This window comes from Neodiprion lecontei, chromosome 1 (assembly GCF_021901455.1).
Source record: "Neodiprion lecontei isolate iyNeoLeco1 chromosome 1, iyNeoLeco1.1, whole genome shotgun sequence".
NCBI classification, from domain to species: Eukaryota; Metazoa; Arthropoda; class Insecta; order Hymenoptera; family Diprionidae; genus Neodiprion; species Neodiprion lecontei.
Genome location: NC_060260.1, coordinates 8,106,438 through 8,130,112, shown reverse-complemented (window position 1 = coordinate 8,130,112; position 23,675 = coordinate 8,106,438). Strand labels below are relative to the sequence as shown.

Genomic DNA, 23,675 nt, shown 5'->3' with positions numbered 1-23,675 from the left:
CTTCTACGTTTTCATGCCGTCGCGATGTCTGTTCCGAATATTAACAACAAAGCTGCTCCAAGTTTACGTATATATATGCTGTTGAAAATATCTGTGTGGAACTTCCCACACTTCGATAATATAATATCTATAAAGTATAAAAAGAAACATTATTTAAATATGGGCAAAAGTTGTTGTGTGAGAATCGGAGAATCGCGCCAAAGCGTCAACGGTAAGTCCTCGTCTAAGGGTAACAGAAATTAGCGTTACAGTACACTTATTTGACCAATGTGCAACTTTTGCGAACCTCTGTTTGCATACGTCTGTGCGTATGTGACATCTAACAATGCTACTAGTAGTTGGCTGATCCTCATGTCACGCAAATTGAATATATTTTTCTCGCCGTTGTAATCTCATCGACTCATCATTCTCACTGGTCAAGTACTGACAAGTTGTGTAGTTTCTCAAATTGCAGTTTTATAATTGGGCAAACGCAACTATAATTGATGCTTCAGTATTGTATAGTTTAGTCAGAGTGAAACCCGATAAATACATACATTAATCTTTCACAATGAAAATGATGAATCTTATAAAAGGGAACGTTCCATAAATGCTGCAACGCTCAAAACGCATTTACTTTAACAATAAACGTCACTTTGTCGTAATCCAATTGTCAACAGTTGATCTACCCAATCTCAAAATATCAGTCTTGAAATCAACGAGCCAGTCGATTCGAAACCTTATTCAGCACATCAATTGCAAGACTTTCATATTCATTCGGCAATTTCGAAGTTGAATATACTAATGTTTATTTTTTTCCTTTCTCGCCATCCACAAATGTCGAGGTTACGCTCCGCGGAATTCCTAGCTAATACCCAGCCTATCGAAGAATTATACCAAATAGACCGTAGACAAGCTGATCTTCCGAATAAATATACCGTCAAAAACGTTGAATTTGATTACGGAGAACAATCGCTAATTGTCTGGTTCACCTTGCACGAGGCGTCGACCAATTTCTATTTTTTTGTTTCTTCATAAACGCAGCCGGGATATGTAAGTTTATACATGAACAGCTTCGGTCAATGCCATGGCGGAACCATGGTTGCCACCTCACGCCAACTGCCGACCCGTGGATCGAGAAATGAGGGGGGCAAAAATGTAATGGGTCATACGTTTGACCCGAAGATTTAATTTTCCACCGCGAACCCGGAGTAAAGAAGCCAAAACCCGGATAGGTGGCAACCCCGAGTGGAACCCATTCAGTTATCGCATTGCCTTATGGTGTAAGACTGGCGCGATTAGTTTATTTGCCCCGTAAATCCATATTCTGAATTACGATGGAGATGTGCTGCTCGACGATAAACATGGTTTTACAATTAATTCAAGCACACAGAGTTACTAAATTGTTTATTCAACCCGCAACAACGTCAATTGTCAGTGCTTGTAGTTTGTTTCATTTCGATCGCTACAGTGATCTGTATTATCTACTGCCGATAAGTACTCTGGAGCACGGTTCCTGATTCTGACTTATTTTTCACTCGTCAAATGAAGATTTTCCGTTCAAAGCTTCCTTCTGATTGGTTTGTATGGCGCTTATGACCGATTTCACGGGTGAGAAAGGAGTGAAAATCAGGGTCCAGTATCCGATATGGGCCTACCATCGACTTTCGTTGAAAAACGGGGAAACTACGAACGCGCGCATCTCTGTCAGATTTCTCTTTTACCGACGCGGTTCAAGTTCGGCCAAACGTTCCTCGGGCAGCACTTCTCGGCGTGATTAGTGAATTTCCGAGGCTTTGAAGCCGCCGCTCGCCGCAGCACTGCGCTTCCACAATCAGTTCGTTTTACAAGTGCACTGCTCGGTGCCCGCAGTGACGATAGGAAATAATCGTTAAGTGCGATGCTGGTTAAACCGCAATGAGAAATCCGCAGCTACGTAGGTGACCTCGTTTCCCTTTATTGCTCACAATTAGTACGTACGTAAAATCGGCTACTTAACATCCCCTTCGAGGGTAGAATGTAACTATTATAGGCACAAAAATTTTGCTGTACGCTTAGTGCTTTTTTATCGAACAACTGCAGTAGTAGAGTTCGCTTCGACATAGCTGATACGTATGTACGTTTTACACGTAGGTTTACATATATTTTCGTAGTTATTATAATGATTACATGCTTTTACGTGCATTAAAGAGGCTGTGCCATGATTACATTGTAGAACATTTTATGTAAATTATACCTATACAGTGACCATAGAAAATAGTTAATAAACCTTTTTCAACATTTTTATCCAAACCGTAGTCGGAGTGAAAATTTTTATTTTCCCAGCACCTTCTAGACTTAGGTACCGCAGACGTACGACTGGCTGTATTATAGGTATCATTGAAAGTAACGTCAATTTACTCGTTCGTCAATCAATCCCCATTACCCACGTGTCTACGCAAAATTCAAAATAGTTTCTAAGCAATTGGTTGAAAAGTGCGATTCCCAGTCAGAATTTTTCAACAATTGGTCAGTTGTCTTGAACCGTTTTCACACCGTATTGCAATTAGCATGAAAAATTACCGTGGGTTCGAGGATTAGCCGAATACATATACGAATAGGTACATGCATGTATTAAGTAGTAAGAATTATACCGAAACGTCAAAACTACGACCCCGTGACTCGTTATTGTCATACCGAACGTGACCTGAATACCTTGTGAACGGTTGAAACGTGACGGTATCTACAGCGCCGCGCGTTTTGCGGTGTATATTAAAATTTCTGCTCTTTGGCTACGTTTATTATCAGTGTGTCACTGTTATTATCACTGTTTTCATTAACACGCTGAATTTCTTTCGCTTCATCGGATTATCCGGTAAAAAATTTAGAGATTGAAAAATCCGAAGAATTCTGTGTTGTAACGCAAGGTCGAAACGTCGCGAGTTTATTGGATCCCCGGAAGTCCGACGATGGATGAATTCTTGGAGTAATTCTCACGGAATAAAAAATATATCCAGTAATTAGCATATTATCAAGTTTACTGGTGCATGTATATGTATATATATACACACACACGATGTCCTCTAGTTTAAGTCAATTATAGTCCTCTCTTGCCTATGAACTAGCCGAAAAATTGCACGCGTTTCAAAACATCGTAGTCCATATTTTGTGGATCGTTAAATATTCAACCTTACTTTTTTGCATGTCGAGAATGTTTTAATATTTTTTTACTTTGGGAGAGATCGATAGAATTGCATAATATCCTATTCGTTATTTGGTTATAAGTAGCTATAAAAAAATTCCTATATAATAATTACGAATGTAAGGTATAATTTGTATTATTCACATTTAGTCCTCGTAATCTTATGATATCAGGATTAGGCTACCAGTTTCTATTCTCCTAAACCTTCAAACGCAGACGTCCGGTTTTATTTCTAATTTATTGCGTCTAAGCCGCATCGCGAATTCCGTATAATTATTCGATTTCATTTTCGAATTTACCATTAAGGGGGTGCCCTTGTTGATTTCGACGTTGATGTATACATCTCCAAATATCAAAGTCTACGGATCTTAAATATGACTGGCGACACAGCTAACGTGAGAAAATGGGATGCATTGTCACATGATTCGTACAGAATCAAAGTCACACTTCCTTTTGGAGGGAAAAAAAATTCACCGGAAGGTTAAGGCATTTATGCATTTTACTCTACCTCATCTATCCTTGTCTGCAGAAGCATTTATGCGTGCAAACGAGGACAGATGTGAATGCATACCGAAAAAAATCTAAACTCATTTCTTTTTATGCACGTGAAAAACAGTAAAAGTAAGGATAGATAAGGCTACCTCATCTTTCTCTCTCTTCTTTTTTTTTCTTTTTTTCTTTATCGACGTTCCGGCTGTTCCATTCTCTTTCCCACTCTATATGTTATTATCTCTATGGTTATTTTGAAAAAGATTAAACCTCCTTCAACGAATCAGCGATCCGAATCAGCATTGCCAACGTAACCAACTCGTCGGAACGACTGCGGCCAAGTGTACGTCTTTCTTTTGGGTCAAATTGCAATTACTCCAGCGCCTTCGCGAGTCGGAAATGAGTGACTGGCGTGAGATTAGGAAATGAAAAAAGAGACGAAGATTAGTTTGCGTCAGCTGCCGGCCGTCGCTGTGATAAAACCTACCTTTCAAACCGTACGACGTGATCAAACGCGAAGCAAACGCCGACGGCTGTATTGACCGATCGTATAATGCCTGCCACGTTTTCATCTCTGCGCGTCTCTGCATCTCGGTTATGAAAAGTAGTACAAACTTACAACTAATGCCTGACCGCCAATCCGGCCTCTCATTGTGCTTACTCCCTGCTGACTCCCCGCCTTATGTGGAGATGAAAAATTTCTTTGAAGCAAGTGCCGTTCTCGGTCCCGCCATGTGGCTCACTCGTAAAAATTTCTCCGTTCCATCCAGAGCTTAGGGGGCCCCCCTAATTCGATGGTCAGAAACGCGATACTTCTTATTAATTTTATCGATAGATAACGGTACATTGTGTATGTATTAAATTATCACATTCTTGAGCCTCGAAGACCTCTTCAGTAATACGAGAACAGAAAATAATGGAATCGTGAACGATTGGTCAGATATCGAGAATTGGTTTAAGGTCGATTCAATATTGTTGAAAATCTAGTCGATTTGATCGAATTCACTCCACAATTTATTCAGAAGACTGTCTTCTAAGAAATCACTGAAACTGATTTTTATTTATTTGTTTTTGTTCAGCAGTTAATACAATATTACCATTTGTCAATCATAGTCATTAACGGTACATTGCTGTAACATTAAATATTCAATAATACGAAGATTGTGAAAAACAGTTTCATTGAATTATTCGAAAACAGTCTTCTGCATAAAATGACACATCCCAAATTGAAGTCGAACGAATCTAATATATTTTTAACAAACTTGAAGTGATTCGTAACGAAGCATCTTCTATAATAATTTCATGAATTTACTCAGTATACAACTATCTCTTAATAAACTCTACAAAAAGTATTGAGAATAATCTGAAACTTGTTATAATTCCATTAGACTTGTACGCCAGCGTGCAGTGTTTACCAGGGTATTTTTTTCTTTCGGGAATAACCCGATTGGAAATGGATAGTAATGGATACGGGATATGAAAAATAGCGCGTGTTATCCACTAAAGCAGGTCCTTTAGACTCGGTAGCCATGTGCCACGGATTGTTTGAGCAACTCATTTTTCGTCCACCTTTTGCCTCGTTCGTTTTCGAAAATTTGATCAGATCCTTCTTAATTCGTATTACACGGAGTAATTTCATTCGATGTGGGTAATGTTTCTTACCTCTGTTTCCCACGACAAACTATTTCCACAATACGATACTGTCCGAGAATTAAATCTTTGCATCACGCAACTATTATACGTCAATGACGAGATTTTAATGTCTAAGATACATACACGTGCGTATATCCAATATGCGCAGATATTGTAAATTTTATTGCTTAAGTTAGGGAAGCAGTTGAAAACAATTTTTTCACCTCAACTAAAATTGGTTTAAGAGGTAAATTTATCGCATATTGTATGTATACGGCGCGATCGTTCAATAATACATGTATTTGTGAATGAATTACATCCTAAAAAAGTGAAACCTACAGATTGCGATCATTGTTCTTATTATTTTTATTAATCATATTGTTTTACGGTCGTGGTTACGCTATTCAACGAAAATTTTCGCCCTATTCTAGCAATCTCGATTGGTGAGATACACGCTATAATTTAACTTGCGCAACTTCGTATTTCCTGTCCGTAAACTGATGCGATATTCCAGCAGAATTAAGTCTTGGCGTGACAAAATATATCGCTAAAGGCAAATATTTCCTGAAAGTGTATCGAAATTTTTCATACGCATTAAATATCGCAGTAATACGAGATGAAAAAAATTTTCATTGCATTTATACTGTATATTTATTATTTATGTACCCGTACATACTTTATCTATTATGTAAAAAATGATCGGTCATACGGTAAGATTATAAAGTGAAATACCTAAATGCAATTATTCGTTTTACACGGTTCGTAAAATAAGCTACATTGATGCTCATTTCTTCGCAAATCACGAACAATATATTTTTCCTCACTATTATTTACAGAAGTTCCCAGTTTATTTCTGGGTAATTATGATTTTATGACACGCGTCCTGAAGCAATTATATTTCTCACTAGCTCCTTAAATGCGAAGGTCAACTATGACGTTTTATGAGAATCTATACGATTACTCTACCTTGCCTCTTATAACGTGTTTTTTTTATTTTTTTTTTCTCCTGCTTTGCTAAAGGCGTAAAAGGCATGATATAATTTTTGTTGCTGCATCGCGTATGTACGTGGTATACGTATCTAATGTTACCGACTTCTGCTCCGTACGATAATTAAATAATCTTACTCATATCACCCAAATATAACTCATTTCATTCATTATACGTATAGTATATGAGATAGTCGAGATACAATCTGAGTTGCCAGTAACACTTAAACCTTGACTTTCGTGATCAGCTTCCGGGTTTCGTGTTGCCGCTCACGTAATTCCGCGTATTTTTTTACCATTCCGACTATGTCTACTTATATAATTATCGTCGCTCGCCCAAACAGTCCATTGACACAATTAAAAAATCTGAAATAATTCTGAAACATCCCGTGTCTGTTGTGAGAATTTTTTAACTTTGATCTCACATGTTTTCATCTTGAAGAAACAAATCTATAAGAAGAAAATTTGAAAAAATTTTCAAAAATCTAGCGTTACATATTAGAATGTTCCAATGACCGTCTACACTGGACTAAATTTTCTTTCCGATTTTTCGTGAATTAGTAAAAAACGCTGACCCGCGTCGCTTCAGAGCTTAATAATTTTGATAACCAACACAGGATCTTTCAGAATGATTTCAGATGCTAAAATCGTACCGATCCATCTGGTCGTGTCGAAAAATTGTATAATTTCATTCAAATGGTTTCAAAAAAAGCGAAAAAAGGTGATTATTGTCGAAAGTCTGAACAATCATATAAAAAAATGTCGGTCAAATCTTACAGGTCAAGAGTCAGATCCATGTCGAATTGGCGTGGAATGCCCCGTGTGCATGCCGTTACGCGTCGCATTATTTATTCTATAATAATATAAAGAAAGTATTTTATCGTGTAACCATAGTCTGTCAATCTGCGGGTGAAAAAAGTCGAGATAATTAGATAGAAACGTGGAGAAAATTCATCCGTAATAACGTCGAAAGGCTCGTTTTTCGGTGACAATTCGACCACTCCGCGTGTCTCGTTTGGCAAGTAATTCTCGTTAGCCGAGCTGAGTGTACGTAACATCCGCTGTGAGGAAATATTTGCACAGAGACCGAGGAAGTTCCGAGATTTCGATGTGTTCTAAACTTCCCGGCTATGTCTCGTGTCGCAATAATTGTTGTATACAGAGCGAATTGCTAACGACCGAATAATTTAATGCGCATGCGCTAAAATTCAGTTGTTTTGTCAGAGTGACCAATATTTCTTAGGTTACATATATCGCGGCGACCTGTCATCTGAATTTATGAATGTTGGTTGACCTGACATAAGATCTGAATTTTAGCGGATGCGTATTAAGCCATTAAAATTGTTAGCAATTTAATCTGTATAGGTATCAGGTAATTGTGCCAGTTATTGACACGTTTAGACCGAATTATTGAACGTTTCATTTTCCAAAATCATAAATTGAGAGCAAAAATTGTCAATTTCTCGATTACAAATTTTTTATTTATTTATTTTTTTTTTTGTATTTTTGGAATCAAGGATCGAACAGATACAACCCAAAAAGGTCAATAACTGGGACGGGCACTTATCTCATACCACTGACCACTTCAAATAAAACCGCAATATCGAGTAGTGTGATTGATCCGTCGCGGTAATTTTTTGATAAGTACCCGCTCTCCGGGCTGTTGCTATATTAACGAGCGTATTTATAATTGTTACAGACCGCGACCCATCAAATTGCATCGTAATAATTAAGAGAGAACCATAAACAGCCAATGGCAGATTATATGCCAGGGCAGTCGATTCGAAAATGTCATAATTAATATGCAAAACGTGACGTGACATCGACCACGCGATTCAGCGACCATAAATTTCACGTCAATTTCTAGTTTTTGTGTCAACGATGTGGGGACGGAGTTTGGAATGAACGCTGAGGAAAAAAAAATAAGTTGAACAAACAACGAAGGAGAAGGAAAAATCGGTACTTGTGGGTAAATTTGTAGAAGTTTACATGCGTGTGGAAGATGTCGCGCTGTTATGTTTACACTTTTCACAATCCGGCGTGAATGCCATTAATTAAATACGCACAGCAAGTGGCGTACCGGTATTCCTTGTGTATAACACACTCCGATAGTGTGAGCAAAAAATAAAAAGAAACGGAGGAGAAAGAGAAAAAGAAAGAGACGGAACAATTGAAGGCGGCCGACTTCTTCTGCCTGAAACGAAACGTGGAAAAAAAAATAATATTCTAATCGCGGTAATAAAGTGAGCGAATGTACCGTTTTGCCAAAGCGATAAAATTTCTTCGAGCTTGTGACCCATATTTACTCCTTCTTCGGCTCCCTATCATCTCCGTGAGCAGATAGGATCTTGGTTTTATGGAATGCTAATTTTTCAAAATAAGGTGGAGAAAATTGAACGGAAAAAGCAGCCTTGACGTACGCCCGGTAAATATGTCACGTGAGTATTTGAAGCCCGTGGAAGTTTATACCGCACAAATATTTGACGGGGACATAAACTGTGCGCGATGGATTGAATGCGCAGATATTTGTAGGTATACGTAAATGCAGATCCGGGGAAACAGTTCAAGTGACTCAAGGCTGAGATGTGTTTTTTTTTTCGTCCTTTTTTTTCTCCATACTTTGCACAATTAAAACACTTTATTTTACACGGTTAAAAATAGTTAACAGGGACAAGAGTTTACTGATCTCTGCAGGGGTCTTGCGACTTCATATTAGTCATCTTTAAAGTCTGTCATACGTATACGTAGTAAGAACGACGACGTAATGAAACGTCACACCATGTAAAAAATAATAATATTTATTATTATTATATAGTACGCGTATACATATATACGTATACTTTGCTGGGTGATATTTGAAATGGTTTCATTTAAATCAACATTTTAAATATTGTCAAAGTAACCATTTACGTTTACCCATTTTAATTACATTTTTAAAAGCATTTTGCGTATTTCATTTTAAATGGATCTGTCGAAGCATTTTACCCAGCAGTCGCTGTAGGAATCATTGCATGCAAGGCAAACGTTAATTGTTCAGTTTAGGTGTAATGGCTTGCCTAGTGTCTACCGGTTTGTATTGTCCAAGCCAGCGTCTAACAACAAAGTTTAATTCGCGTTTTTTTTTCGTTTTTTTTTTCTAACCATTTCTTTTCCCATGTGGTTTACCTCTTTGGTGCCCTCGGTCGACCCTGCTTTGAGTCCAAAGTTCAAACTCGCAACATTCAAGGCCAGTCTCGGGCACATGATACGTGTATCCTTGCGAGGTACACGTCCGTACAAGCAGGTTTGGCGCATCTTTCGACTTGTCGAATATGTACAATATTTAAACAAAAGCCACGTAATGTTCGGGCTGAGAGAGTTTCTAGTTTCGTTCAGTTTTCACGTAACTTTCGGCGAAAAATGCTTGCGTCACTTTATCTGTTACACGACGACGGGAGATAATATTATTTTAACATCGGATATGGGCGAGTCGACATTTCTTTTTTTTTCTCTATTTCAGTCCAGTTAGTATATGGAAATGGCATAGATTTTACGTTTGGCAATGAGACTTTGAACATTCTCATTAACAGGTAACGAGGAAATTTAAAGTGCAGATGAAAAGTTACAGCTGGTAATATTTTGAACGTCTGCGTAATTGAGAAACATTATTGTACGTGATATATATAAAGTTATTATACAAATTGTCGTTTACAAGATTTCAAATATTGAAATTCGACAAAAATCAGAACATTTCGGAAAGATTTGTCAATACCTCGTATGGTCTTTTAGAATTGCTCTTAAGTCCCAGTCGCAGAAAGTATGTATCGGTATCTCTAAATTCAATTCGCGTTCTCGTCGAGAGTATTAAAGTTTGATAAATTTCTTAAAACTTGCGTTATTCGAAATACTTACTTCCAGAGCTATTTCTGAAAAATTTCTTAAATATCCACATCACTTTTTCACACTTCCAATTTGTCAACGGTAAATAATGCTTTTCACAAACGTACATCACTAACTCTTGTCCGTCGAGATTACAATTCTTCGCCTAGAAACACTATGATTTCCTATTATTGTACGAATGACTGTTATAATGCCCGAGTATCCCTAAATTCGCAACTTTTATTGTAATTATGAATAAGCGATACGACAAACATTGATACCAAAAGTCTCTCCGTGCATTATTATACTATAGCAGAACTGCGACGAAATCTTCAAGCTTGACAGTTTTCTCAGAAACGAGGTGAGAAGTTCTGTTCGGCTAACCTCTAGATGGCCTCTTTTTCCAATATTATATTCCTACGCGAGGATCGCCGTTACACAAATTAATCTCGATTCTCCCTCTGCAGATTTCGTACGGTGTGATAATCACGGCTCGTGTAGCGTCGGGTGATCTTGGATCAAGTACGCATGACCGCAAGCGTGATAATGCAGAGATGATGTTCTTGTAACCTTTTTATCCGAAGTAAGATCTTTCATCCTGAAAGAGTATCTGGGATAAATTATTAAAAAATAAAAATGTTAAGAAAAATACTTCTTCATTGTGAATTATGTAGACCGAAAAGAATTTGCATTTTACATTATATTCCACAATTTATAAGTGGAATCCTGATCGGAATGCGAGGATGGAAGTCGAATCCGACGTGCCGAAGTCCGTCATTGAAAGTCTGATCGTGGCGTCCGATTGAATTTACACTTTGGATATAAGTATTTATATTGGGACATATTTAGCCGCCATTCCAGCTGCCCACCCTGACTCGGTATATTTGATCTGATCCAGCTTGAGATTTCGAGAGGTTTGATTTTTATAGTGAAATCATCACTGTTGGACAAAAAGTCCACTATTTTAAGTTGGATTTTTCGTCGTTGGTCGTAAGCATGCTCTTTTTTACCCTCATCGAAATCCAGAGTCCTTGTCTTAAAACTCACATCATCGTATTAATACTGTCCATGTACATAGGTTCTAATTGATTTAGCAGATCGCAAAAAATAACACTATAATCTTCGTTAACTCGTAAATTTGCACACGTAAAATTTTTTCTTACAACAGTCTAAGTATCCGTGTAAGCACCCACAGTTTTTCTGATAGATATGCGCGAAACTGCTTCTGCAGTACTCGAAATCGATTAGTCGAAGGTCAAACTTCTTTTTATGCGTTAGCGCGTGTTTTTTCTGTTCAATTAGCAAAATCTCCATGGCTGTATTAGACAAACGAACGCAGCAGGAACATTACTTCGTAACGGTATTCGCACGGGGAAAAACCCACGTCTTCGTGCCGATCCTTCTTCAACGACGTTCGAATATTTTATACCCGCAACACGACGGGACGGTAGCAGCTTTCATAGTTCTTTATTCGAGCGGTTAAGTAATCCGCGGGAGTCAAAATCAGAACAAAAAAGGACAAAAATCATCGATGACGTCGTTCAAAACCCATTTTTACTTTCACCGAATCGATTCGGATTTGTATCAAGAATTGCTAGTATCGGATTGGTCGGATGATCGAAGCTAGTCGATCATGGAGACTCCTTGAGATACTAGCGCTAAAGAATCGGTCCACTTCGAACCACATCGATCGCCGTTCCGATATCCTGGTACCGTTGCAGCGGTGGACGAGCACTGCCGCTAGAATGGAACACAGTAGGCCTGTAACAAAAGTAAATCGAGAAGAAACGAGGAAAGAGAGAATACCGTAGAACTACAACGGAAAAGTTCCACTTGTACGGACATTATGCTTGAGTACCGCTTCGCCACAAGGATGGAAATCGCAGCGTTTCGTTACAGGTTTAATGCCTCCAAACAGAACAACGCGTCACGTCGGGACCTAAGGAGAGTGGTGTCCTTTGCCGATTTCCGGAGTGCCTGGAGGTGGATGAGAAGCAGCCGACTCGAGTAGGTGGGAGAATGTGTAGCCGGATGATCGAGGAGGAGAAAGACGACGAAGGGCAGGAGGGGGAAGAGGAAAAGAGGGACGAGGCGACACGCATACCTACACTTGGACGTTATCTTATTTCATTTCGCGCAAAGAGGGGCGGCTCGTTTCGTTTTCGCGGGTAGAGCAAAGCTCATAAATGGGCTTCACGGTCCTGCATCCTCCGGTACTTGCCAGTTAACTACGATACCTATCGTCCGCAAGTCGGACTCTTAGTTGATTTACTCCAAACCAGAGACAACCAGATCAGAGTGATTGTTTTACAACCGTGTTGAGTGTACGCGGTTTTGACATTGGAGACGAAGCACTTCATCCGCCAGCCGATCGACCATGTAAGTCCGACGGGGTATATGTAAGCACTTGGAAAGGGAGTCTTGGGAAATTACTGGGAGTTTTGCCACTTTGACCATGATCGCATCGTCTAACCGATGTGTACCTAGATCCATCGTGATCAACGATTTTTTGATTTTCCGATTACTGTAACGTTCGAATGTGACTCGGTCGCGTTGTTGCGTATGGCATGAATTCACGAGCGTATCTAATCGGCTTCCGAGGTGATTAGGTTAATAAACCATGGCAAGTATTTCTCGTTTCCGAGGTACTGGGGTAATGGTACAACGCATAGGTATAAATGAGGGATACGCGGTGGCGTCACGCCGAGCCGACTTGCGTGGCCGAGAAATGTATCTCTGTGTCATATTTCTTATGTCCGGCATGTTATAATTGTACAACGGTTGTGCGGAACGCGGATTAAGTGTAATTCGATTAAACCCATAGTTTGAATCAATCCGAAAGCAATAAGTTTTATTCACCTTCGCTCAAACCGCATTCAAAGTAGGAGAGATGAAAAAAAAAAACGGTAAAGAATAATGGAAGAAAAAGTTTTCCAATCGTTCGGTATTGGCAATTTTAATAAAGAAAGCCCGATTTGTCGTAACGATCGGTATAAAATTATACGACTTGTGTAATTACGAATTTGACACAATTTTCAAACCCCATTCCTTGGGACGTTATACCTCATGTGCACGCGAATAGTAAACGCGCAGTTCTTCATAGAAACAAAACCTCGTCTATGTCGCGATAGTAGTTACACCCGTCGTCGTAACCGTCTATGTAGCTATAAATCGCAACGTCGAGTACTATAAAAAAAATACGATCGATGATACGATAACATGTTGTCTTTATCAGAAATTGGATCTGTTTTACAAGAAGAATTTCATAATTAATTACAAGCAGCCTCAACATCTCGCATCCTATAGTATCAATGTTTTCCCGAGCTCAAATCCCGTTTCTACACAAAAAATCAATAACTATTTGTTTCATTCGGTTTTGCGCACCAACCTCGGTTCAGAGTTCCGTTAAAAATTTACGGGTACAGTCCGTTTAGTTTTCGGTGACTGTTTGTTCTGTCTCAAAATCTGCTTTTAACTAGAAAAGTCATCTAACTTTTAGTTTTTTTTTTTTTTTTTTACTAAATAACTAATTGACTGATTGCCTGAATCCTTGCATTCTGGTATAACCAAATGGTCAACCGTTATATGCTTTAAGGACAGGTGCATGATATTTGTAACGTTAAAATCTGTGCCCATGTTTGGACTAGTTATGTGTAGTAAAATATCCGCAATGGCCTCTACGGTTTTAGGCACGAAAAAAATGTGTTCAGAACACGTATACGTAATATGCTCATGATACGGTTTTTGCGAGGTATTATTACAGTCGCTTATGCAATACGATCAACCGCTCCACTTCCTCCATGCGAGGCTATACATTATGTATAGTAAAACATGAAATTTAAGAAGGGGACAAAACACATTAAAACATCATTGCACGAGAAAACGGGCGGCTTACGCAAAGAGAAGTTTATAATTGTGATTCTTGTTCAGTCCTTAACTATTTTCATTTTTTACCGTAACCGAAAAATTGAGTTCTGGGTAAGAGATGAAAATGAATCTTGTAGCGGTAATCGGCAAATACAGTACGTGGTACTGTTCTTGTTCATTATACTCATTTTTCTTACATTTGCAAACAGATTTAACGGTATTGAAACCGTTATTGTATCGATACTCATTTTATTGGAATTTTTTGGTAGCCCTAAGAATTGAATTTTTCTCAGTATAGTCTAAAAGCTTTGCTTTTTTACGCAAAACACGACCGCGTACAGTACCTACTATCTTCGCCTCGAAAACTTTGTTTTCCATCCTAATTTTGGCAAAATTGTTTCAATGGTTCGTCTAAAATCATGCTTACGAGTACTACTGATGTTGCTCTGACATTTTTGCTAATCTACTTGAATTTCTCGTCTATTTTCTTACTTGAATCAATTCACGTATCCCTCTCTTCCCTCCGTTTAGCGTAATGATTAGTTACAATTACTACCACTTGATTGAAAACACTAAGCCACGTCATGATTGTTGAATGAATAATCAAATTACACTTACAAGAAAAAATGAAAAGATAACATCTGTTTCACCTTAGTGTGCATCGATTTCGAACAATCGCTGGTCAACTGCAATAAGAAATGAATTGTTTATTACGTTAAGTGTAAAAAAGATGAGGAAAACAATTTTTTCCAAACTTACAGGTATACGCAACTTTACGATAAAATACCGTCTAAGTCATGCCACGCGTAGTTCGCTACTAAATCCATAATCTTCTAACGTAAAATTGTACCTACAAATTAAAAAAACTCTAATAGCCCATGCGCCTGTAATTTTTCGTTTTTCTGATCATCAACTAGGCCCGTAATTAGATCCGCGCGCACAGAAACGAAGGGAACGTCGAGTTGTTGTAGCGGACCAAGAAAAACATTCAAAAAATGAACACGACAATACAGATTCTCACGTTACTCTCATAACTTATGTAATCGACACGAAATAAGACAGTGCTGCGGAGTCCCAAACAACTTCCTTGAATTACAGCAGTAAATTATTTTCATCCGCGTGTATTTGCCCAAATATTTTCGCCTCGTTAGTACGGATGGGAGTAAAAACGGAACCTGCCTCTCTGCGAAATAACATTTCGTACGATTTCGTTAGGTCAGCGTCCGCTCTGCGGCTGGTCCATGTGCAGTCGTTGACAGTGAATCCAAAGGCGCTGTGACCTCCTTTCGAACAACCTGTTTTCATCGCGATCTCCGGCAGCCGTCTTAGATTTGTGTGCCACGTCCCGTTTCACCGAATAACCATTCAGCCAGCGAAATGTTCGTGAATAATCTATCTCTCTTACTTTTACTACGACGAAAATTGGCTCGGTGACTCGGTCATCGACACTCGTTCTTTTTACGCCTACTTACCCCCTATGCTGATCCATAGTCACTCCATCGCTCGAAATATCCATAATACACGAGGCAAGAATTGGTCCCCGTTTTCTCAAACTCGTTTCACTTTATTAATTATATTACCATTACCATTATTCTAAAAAAATAATACGATTTTGATAAATATTTCCAGTACTCGAGTCCTGAATTCGTTCCGTACGAAACTGGGACCGATTTTTGACGAATAATGCATCGAAAATGTCTCGGAATTTTTGAAATCGCGAATTTTTTTCCATGCTCTAAAAAAAAAATTTGGGTTTTCTTTGGTGAATATTTATTACCACGTGAATAAATCGGTCGTAAAAATTGACTATTATTCTCACCGGTTTTCTTAGGGCGCAAACGTACCTAATTTACAAAAACACTTGGATAAACATTTTCCGACGTTTCGTTTTGGACACCGGATGCGTTGACGATTTACACCTACGCTATTCCACTTGCTTCAAGGTGTTTAAAACCCTCCAAGTTCATGTTGAAACGGGTCAGTAAGGCTAACGGGACTTGCCTTTCAAACTTTGATCATTGCGGTGTAACACTTCACGTATTGAGAAAAACTGTGTCGTGTAGCTGCGCCTGATTGACAATGCCAGCATCCCAGCGAAAGTCGAATCTATGAATACTGGGGCCAACGGCCCGAAGGGAACTTCGCCTATTTTGATCTTAAATTAGACTCGTCTACAATAAATGCAACGTGTCAAGCCTCGCGATAAAATCGTCAGACCAGCGATAAGAACTCGATGAAACTGTTGAACGAAATGTAAATCGTAATGTGCAACGTTGGTGCTAATTATAGTGGCATTAATAGAGAATTCAAATAATTTTGAAACTATGTATCATTAGCCAATTACCGCTTTACACGGCTGGAATTGCGTACCGTGCAATTCAACTCTACGCGTTGAATTATACCTACTCGGATGAAGTATTTCCGCTTGAACTTGGAAAGTTGTTGCAGTGCGATAAACGTCTGATATTGAGTGCAGCAATTACAAGTGAAATCACTGCACTGCTAGAAGCATTTCTTGCTTGGACTGCAGTTTTTTCTGATTCATGGAGGCTGTATCTTCGTCAAGTTCGGTATGACGGTTAACGCTGTAAAAACGTAATACTCAAGCAATTCAATTAACCATCTCTTTCTCTCTTTCTCTCTTTCCATTTGAAAATGTAGATTATCCACATATAGAGCTTGCGAAGAGCAAGATTGAAAGTGGAACAAGCGGGAGTTTCTTTGACCGTGCAATCTCTCTGCGTGCATTCACGTACACCGGCATTAATATGAAGTGAGAAGTCAAGATCCAAAGAGAAGAGCAATTGGCACGATGCTCTCCGCGTTCAACCTTTGAAGGCGGTTGACGTTCGCCGTTATTTATATTGTCCGTATTCCGGTTGTCCGAGGTCCGAATATCCCCGTGCCAATACAGCCTGAGAAGCGTAATTATTTCTCGCTCCGTCACTTGCAGCACGAAAGTGTGTCGTAAAACAATTCCTACAATGAGACATTTACGACGATCATTAATCAAGGAACTTTCATGTATGACTGATGAGAATAGCGAAGACCGTGAATTACATCTCACGGGGTGAAGCCTATTATGCTCAAGTTTCACACTTCTCGGTGGATGGCGTGTCATGGCACGTTTAACGTCTAGCCTGATTATTTCAACCGCGACTATACGAAGAGCCTTATGCAGGAACTGCATAAGATATGCAGAAAGCCGATACGCAGTGCTCCATTTATCGTGCAAGACAATATTTCACTAACGCGCCGCAATCGCGGTGGGGATATTCACCTTTCGAATTTACCGTCATTGTCCGAGAGATAGCTGCAACACCCGTTTCCTTTCCTACTGCGGTCTTTGTCGCAGCTACGGAGATGAGAATCAGAAAACTCACCAACGAGAGTATTCCTGAGAATGCGTGGAGACGTAATCATCCGCAACTTCTCAACCTTTTGTCATATTTGGTCATATTTGACATTCTAGCTGGTAAACGAAGATGGCGCCAAACCTCTTGGGTAGTACAGCGACGCTGTTCCTCGAGGCCACGCAACAGGATATCAGACAATCTAAAACGCCAGAATCAGTTCCGTCAACGTCGAAAAGCACAGCGCAAACAGCGCAAACGAGAGACGAGCCCAAGTACAAGTGGAGAATAGTTTGGCGGAACGTCATAGCGTTCCTCTACCTTCACATCGGAGCTCTTTACGGATTCTACTTATTTTTTGCCGGTGCAAAGTTTCTGACCCTGATTTGGAGTGAGTCGATCAAATAATATACCACCATAACACAATGCCATTCTGTTTTTTTTTTTTTTTTTTGTAACAATCAACGTACCCCTCATGCATTGGCTCGCTTTTTTCGTTCAGCATTGGTGGTTGCTGCCCTTGGTGCTGTTGGTGTCACGGCCGGTGCTCATCGTCTCTGGGCGCACAGAGCATACAAAGCGAAATGGCCAATGCGTCTGATTCTGATGATATTCCAAACGTTGGCATTCCAGGTAAATGACGTCTCCAATTTGGGGCAATTGGGCTGTCAGACCATCGCCAATCACCGCAAATAATTTTTAAAAAATTTCCCCCCGTTTAGAACCACCTCAGCGAATGGGTTCGCGATCACAGGGTCCACCATAAATTTACGGACACGGATGCCGATCCGCACAATGCTAAAAGGGGTTTCTTCTTCTCGCACATGGGATGGCTGCTGGTCCGTAAGCATCGGGACGTGATCGAGAAGGGAGCGACAGTCGACGTGAGCGATCTTGAAAGCGATCCAATAGTCGTCTGGCAAAGAAGGTGAATGAATTTTCGAACCGAGCTTTCGAGTCTTGTTTACCTGCGGTAAAGTTACCAGTTTACATGGATGTGGTCACAAAAGTTTGCGGTCTCGGCTCCAAGCTCACTCCCCATATTTACACAGTCTCGTCCTAATTGCGAACTTTCGTAATGCGCAATTTCCCCAGTTACAATAATTTTCTCGTCTTTTTACCCCTTTTGTTGCACAATTATCACACCGCCGCACTGCAACGGTTTGTCCTACATTTCAGATTTTCAACAGGTTAAATTTGTGTTCAAATTACACGTTCTTCGCGTCTGGTCACCCTGTACTGAAAATAAATTAACACTTTTTTTTCCTTCTCTCTCAACGCTCGCTTCGCAGGTTGTACGTCATCCTCATGCCTGTATTCTGTTTCCTTATACCAACCTGGGTACCTTGTCATTTCTGGGGAGAAACTGGAATGAACTCTTGGTATTGCGCCACCGTTTTTCGCTACACTCTGTCACTGAACCTGACATGGCTTGTCAATTCGGCAGCCCATATTTGGGGCACTAAACCATACGACGAGTAAGTAACGCCTCTTTTTTATATCTGTACTTGTTTTCGCGTTTCACCGTAATTCCACTCCTTAATGTAAAACAATTTACGATTTTCGGACTAATTTGACAGAGAAGGGTACACAATAACAATCAGAATGCTACGTACGAATCAATTTTTTGAAAAAATAAGATTAAGTAAAATAAAAAATCGTCCCTCTAGAAAGAAAAATAGAAAAAAACTTGTGCGCAGTTCACACGTGGTAGAAGCGGAGTCTTCAGAAACTAAACTGCGAGAGAATGAGGAGAATGAAGTATCAGGAGTGGGATAATTATTCGTTTCATCGATAGTCGTTTCATTTCGTTTCATGTTTTGCATTTCCGTTTCATCGATATTTCCGTTATGTCGATAGTCGTTTCATTTCGTTTCGTCGAGTTTCAAATCATTTCCGTACTGAAGCAGTTTTCACCAACGGCGCTAAAGAAGTTTTCACTTCAATAAAAACTTACGGGATATTTTCTTCCTGCAGTTCTATCAGCCCGACGGACAACGTGCGCATAGCGCTCGGAGCTTTCGGGGAAGGATGGCACAACTACCACCACGTATTCCCGTGGGATTACAAAGCAGCTGAGCTCGGAAATTACCGGGCAAATTTCACGACCGCTTTCATAGACTTCTTTGCATGGCTTGGACAGGCCTACGATTTGAAAACCGTGCCGCTTAATATGATTAAGAAAAGGGCAGCCCGTACCGGCGACGGAACGAGGATCGATCGAGATGAACATTACGGGCACTCGCACGAAGGCGCGATATGGGGTTGGGGCGACATAGACATGCACACCGAGGACATTCTTGATGCTCAGATAACAAACAAAACCGACTAGAAGAGGCTTCCTGGTTTGATCGATGTCTGGGCTGCTTTGATCTTTGTACAATCACTGCGTTATGTTCACGTCTCGCGTTGGTTTCTTAATATGATACGATACGGTAATATACGGTTACGTCCTGGGAAGAACGCTGCGAGAGATCAGGTACCCGGCTGGGACGTAACAATATATTGCTTATAATTGCTATTCTGATCTGAGTGTCTGATACACTCAACGATGACCGATCGACTGCAGTCGATGCATGAAATTTAATTAAATTTTACACGTACCAAAGAATCGCGGCAAAACTACGCGAAATATAACATCTTTATTTATTTTTTTCTTATTATTCATTAATGTCAAAACCACTTACAAGGTTTTGTTGTACTTTGACCGCAAAATTTTATATCCATTATTCGGAAATGGATCGATTGCGACGCATGCATTCATTGCGTTTGCATATGCATGATTCGCGTCGTGAACCAAAATTTGTTAAAGCTGATCCCAACAATGAGATCAATGTGTGTTATTATGGACGGTATAACGACTGAAGTTGAGAATAAATTTAACGTCAATACGGAGTTTTAGAGAATAAGTATTATTCACAGCTACGCACAACGATTTGTCAATTAACAGAGAGAAAAAAATACAATCACAATGCTTATTTTGATTAATTAATATTTGTGAATAAAAACAATTGTTTGACGTATGGGCAACAAATCGTAGAATCAGATGTATTAGACAGGACTGGCGTCTTGTGCGGAAAGAAAATTAAAAAATTTGCCTTATCAATATGTGATGAAATATATAGGTACGAAACTTTTTATTATTCGATATTTTAATTGATAAAATAATTGAGTTGATACGTTTTCTTCCCCTTATCTTTTTTGCTGCAAAACTGCCTTTGTGGGTGCCTATATACAATGAAAAACGTAAATGTCTTAATATGTGTCGTGTGTATAAAAAGAAAGAACGAACGAAAGAGAAAAACATTTTAATGTTTTTCACGAACCCTTGTAACTACAATGTAATTGGTTACAGCTAAATCAACAGCCTGACAGTAATTACATGCTATAGACCTACTTGATTCACGTCATTCATTTATGTGAACTTGTCTTATTGCTAAAAGAACTTGTCGTGACTCACGAGTCTGAGGCAACGCACAATTACAACAGTAAGTGTACATTATTCCGCATAAAAGAACGTTTAATATCTTCTCAATTTTCCAATATCGTGTGGAAAAAATATTGCCGTGATGTACATATAAACATCTAACTTGAATCTCTCGAAAACCAAACGTCGGATTTCCGTTCGACTGCTGACAATTTTTAAGATTTTGAATCTATTTATACCCATGGTGTACTATAGCAATTATGCTACATTTTGTCCGTGCGCTGCACGAGCTTTTTTAGTATGGTTGAAGAGTATACAGACGATATAGTGGTTAGATTTTGCCGGTTCAGTATAATTAGTATTGTCTTATGATTACTTCTTTTCGGTACATACATATGACCCTCATACTTGTATTGGCTTTACATTATACAAAAAAATTAATTAAATTTTAAGTAAATTATTTTTTAAATTAATAATTGTTACGTATATAATATGTTTATACATGTATGTATATTATGCATAGGAATAAAATTCATATACATGCCTCTATAATTTAGTAGGGGTTAGTAGTTTACAATACCCAACGACCGATTAATCTTGATTGCCGTTGATGCATTACTTTAGAGATGAAACGAGCGAAATCATCAATTATTGGTAATTTTTGACGATCGTTGCTTATGAATATTTTTTAAGGAAGAATTTCGTCTCGTCAAAAAATTAAATGATTTTCATCGAATTTAAATTCTTTTATAAGAATCTCTACGCGAGTATTTCCACACTTTTTCAAATATGGCTGTTTACACTCTGATGTTTTATTATGGATAATAATTGTGCTAACATTATACGACCTAAGAGTGTCAAGGTGACAATAAAAAAAAATTTGCTTTTCCTGTTCTGAACTTGTTGCAAGAAACTGTAAGTGATTACGACAGGTATATTTACAGCATTTACGTTAATAAACTGCCTATTTGCTTTCGCAGAAACATGCCGACAACACACTTAATGACGCTAACGATAGCAATCGAAACATATCTGCTGGATAAAAAAAAAAAAAATAAATTACTTTGTTTTCCTTCTCCGTGTAATGTTATCAATCGTGTAATTCAACTGTCGAAGGAATTATTTACTAACGGCGATAGCGATCTTTTATTATCGCCTACAGCGCTCGAAATGTTATGTTCCCTGCTGCGATGATTGGGGAAAAAATATTCATTGACAAAATGTGATCCATTCGAGAGCTTCGACAGCCAGATTCATTCAACAAATATTATGTTTTTCTTTGTCTTTACAGGAAAATGTTACAAAAGCTTAGATGTAATCTAATCTTTCGTGCTCGCCATTAATCCTTTTTTTTAACAAACACAGATATATCTACATTTATGATACATACGCATGGTTCTGATAAGACTATCTGTTTACAAAGAGATATATTTTGTTAAATCCATCTCCCTGCATCAGTTACTTTCTGTTTTCCAATCGTATCTGTCAAACTGAGCAGCGGCAATAATGATTTCCTGGTTAATGGCAAACAAATTGCTCATTGTTTTCGGGCTATTATGTTTGGGTTTTGCCATTTCTACCGTAGTTCTTGCCGTTCAAAATTCAAATCTCAATAACGATCTTCTCTACTGTAGGCGCTATGGATCCATCGTTTCAAGCTAGTCATTGTGAGTAAATATAATACGGCTATATTTCATTATGGATTCATATTCATTCTATATCGATGAGAAGGAATCAAAAAATTATTCCCCGTGATCTGTCAACATTTCGAAAATGTACTGTATTCGATATCAAAGGAAGTCAGTATTTAAGAACATTAGATTACAAATAATTGCAATTTACTCTTTTTGTAAGATTTTCTCGTTCTTACAGAGAATATATCGATGAAGTGTCATCTGCAGAGGACGAACTGGAATACGTTCGTTCTCTGGAAAAACGCGGCAATGCAAGACGGATTCAGAAATTGCAACCAAGACACGATCGGAGATTGAAAAACTTAAACCAAGAAAGAATCAATTGCTATTCTCAATAATTAACTAATATATAAAACCTAGTATGAATAAAAATTAGTGCTGCTACTCATGATAAAGCAACTCGAATTCTTGGGCAATATGGATTGCCTAAATTTGCTTACAGAAGACATGTATATCATAAAAAAAGTGTATATAACGTGAATGATTAAAGTGTATCGGGTCCAGCCATATACCCCTTGGACTAAACGTGATGTAAACGTATTTAACAACGGTTTTTATAATCTGCCAATGTTCGAGCAATAATTGGTCGTGCAGATATTTCTAACAAAATTACGTGCTACGGGCACCAAATGGCTTGTGACCCGCTTAACGGTCCTGGACGTCGGGTTGCATATCACAGGCGCAGCTGCGTGATATGTGTAACATTATCGTATTTTTCCCCAATCGCAGAATTTCCGGTTCAGCGTACATAAGTGTCGCGTACAATATCGGCTGATCTGGTTTCACGATTCTTAATGATGAATAGCAAGAAGAGAAAAGAAGGATGATAGAAGCAGATAAGTGTCTAAAAATGTCTCAAATCTACTACGCATGTACATACCTCTTCGAAAATGCAAACTATTCCGTCCAGACTTCCTCAATGATCGCAACTGCGCCATTATGTAATCAAAAACCTGTCTGCGTGGACTTTGTTCGTTAATTTGAACCACTTGCGATACACCTTGCGGTGAATAGGTCAAACGATGACAACCCACACAGTATAAAACTTCCATGGGATATCCCACTCAGCTCTCATACAGCCCATATATATCCTGGACTATTACGATATCCTAATGATATCCTGCATAAATCCAGGATCGCGTCAATGTTTATGGGACGTCCTATTGTCGGACTTGGCCATGCTGGACATTTATAGAATATCTGTTTCA

The 23,675-nt window shown here is 38.9% G+C and overlaps 1 protein-coding gene across 3 annotated transcripts; it reads left to right on the top strand.

The window, feature by feature from the left end:
• Positions 1-1,832: 1,832 nt before the first annotated feature.
• LOC107220959 (acyl-CoA Delta-9 desaturase) lies at positions 1,833-21,325 on the top strand. Of its 3 annotated transcripts, none has more exons than XM_015659778.2 (6): positions 1,833-1,915; positions 17,466-17,737; positions 17,849-17,979; positions 18,069-18,274; positions 18,639-18,824; positions 19,324-21,325. In XM_015659778.2, the coding sequence occupies exons 2-6, from the start codon at positions 17,479-17,481 to the stop codon at positions 19,676-19,678; spliced, it is 1,137 nt and encodes a 378-aa protein (XP_015515264.1). In that variant the 5' UTR covers positions 1,833-1,915; positions 17,466-17,478; the 3' UTR covers positions 19,679-21,325. The 3 variants fall into 3 exon arrangements, with proteins under 3 accessions (XP_015515264.1, XP_046602079.1, XP_015515262.1); XM_046746123.1 differs by lacking the exon at positions 1,833-1,915 and adding an exon at positions 12,286-12,519; XM_015659776.2 differs by lacking the exon at positions 1,833-1,915 and adding an exon at positions 12,287-12,505.
• The last annotated feature ends 2,350 nt before the right edge of the window (positions 21,326-23,675 follow it).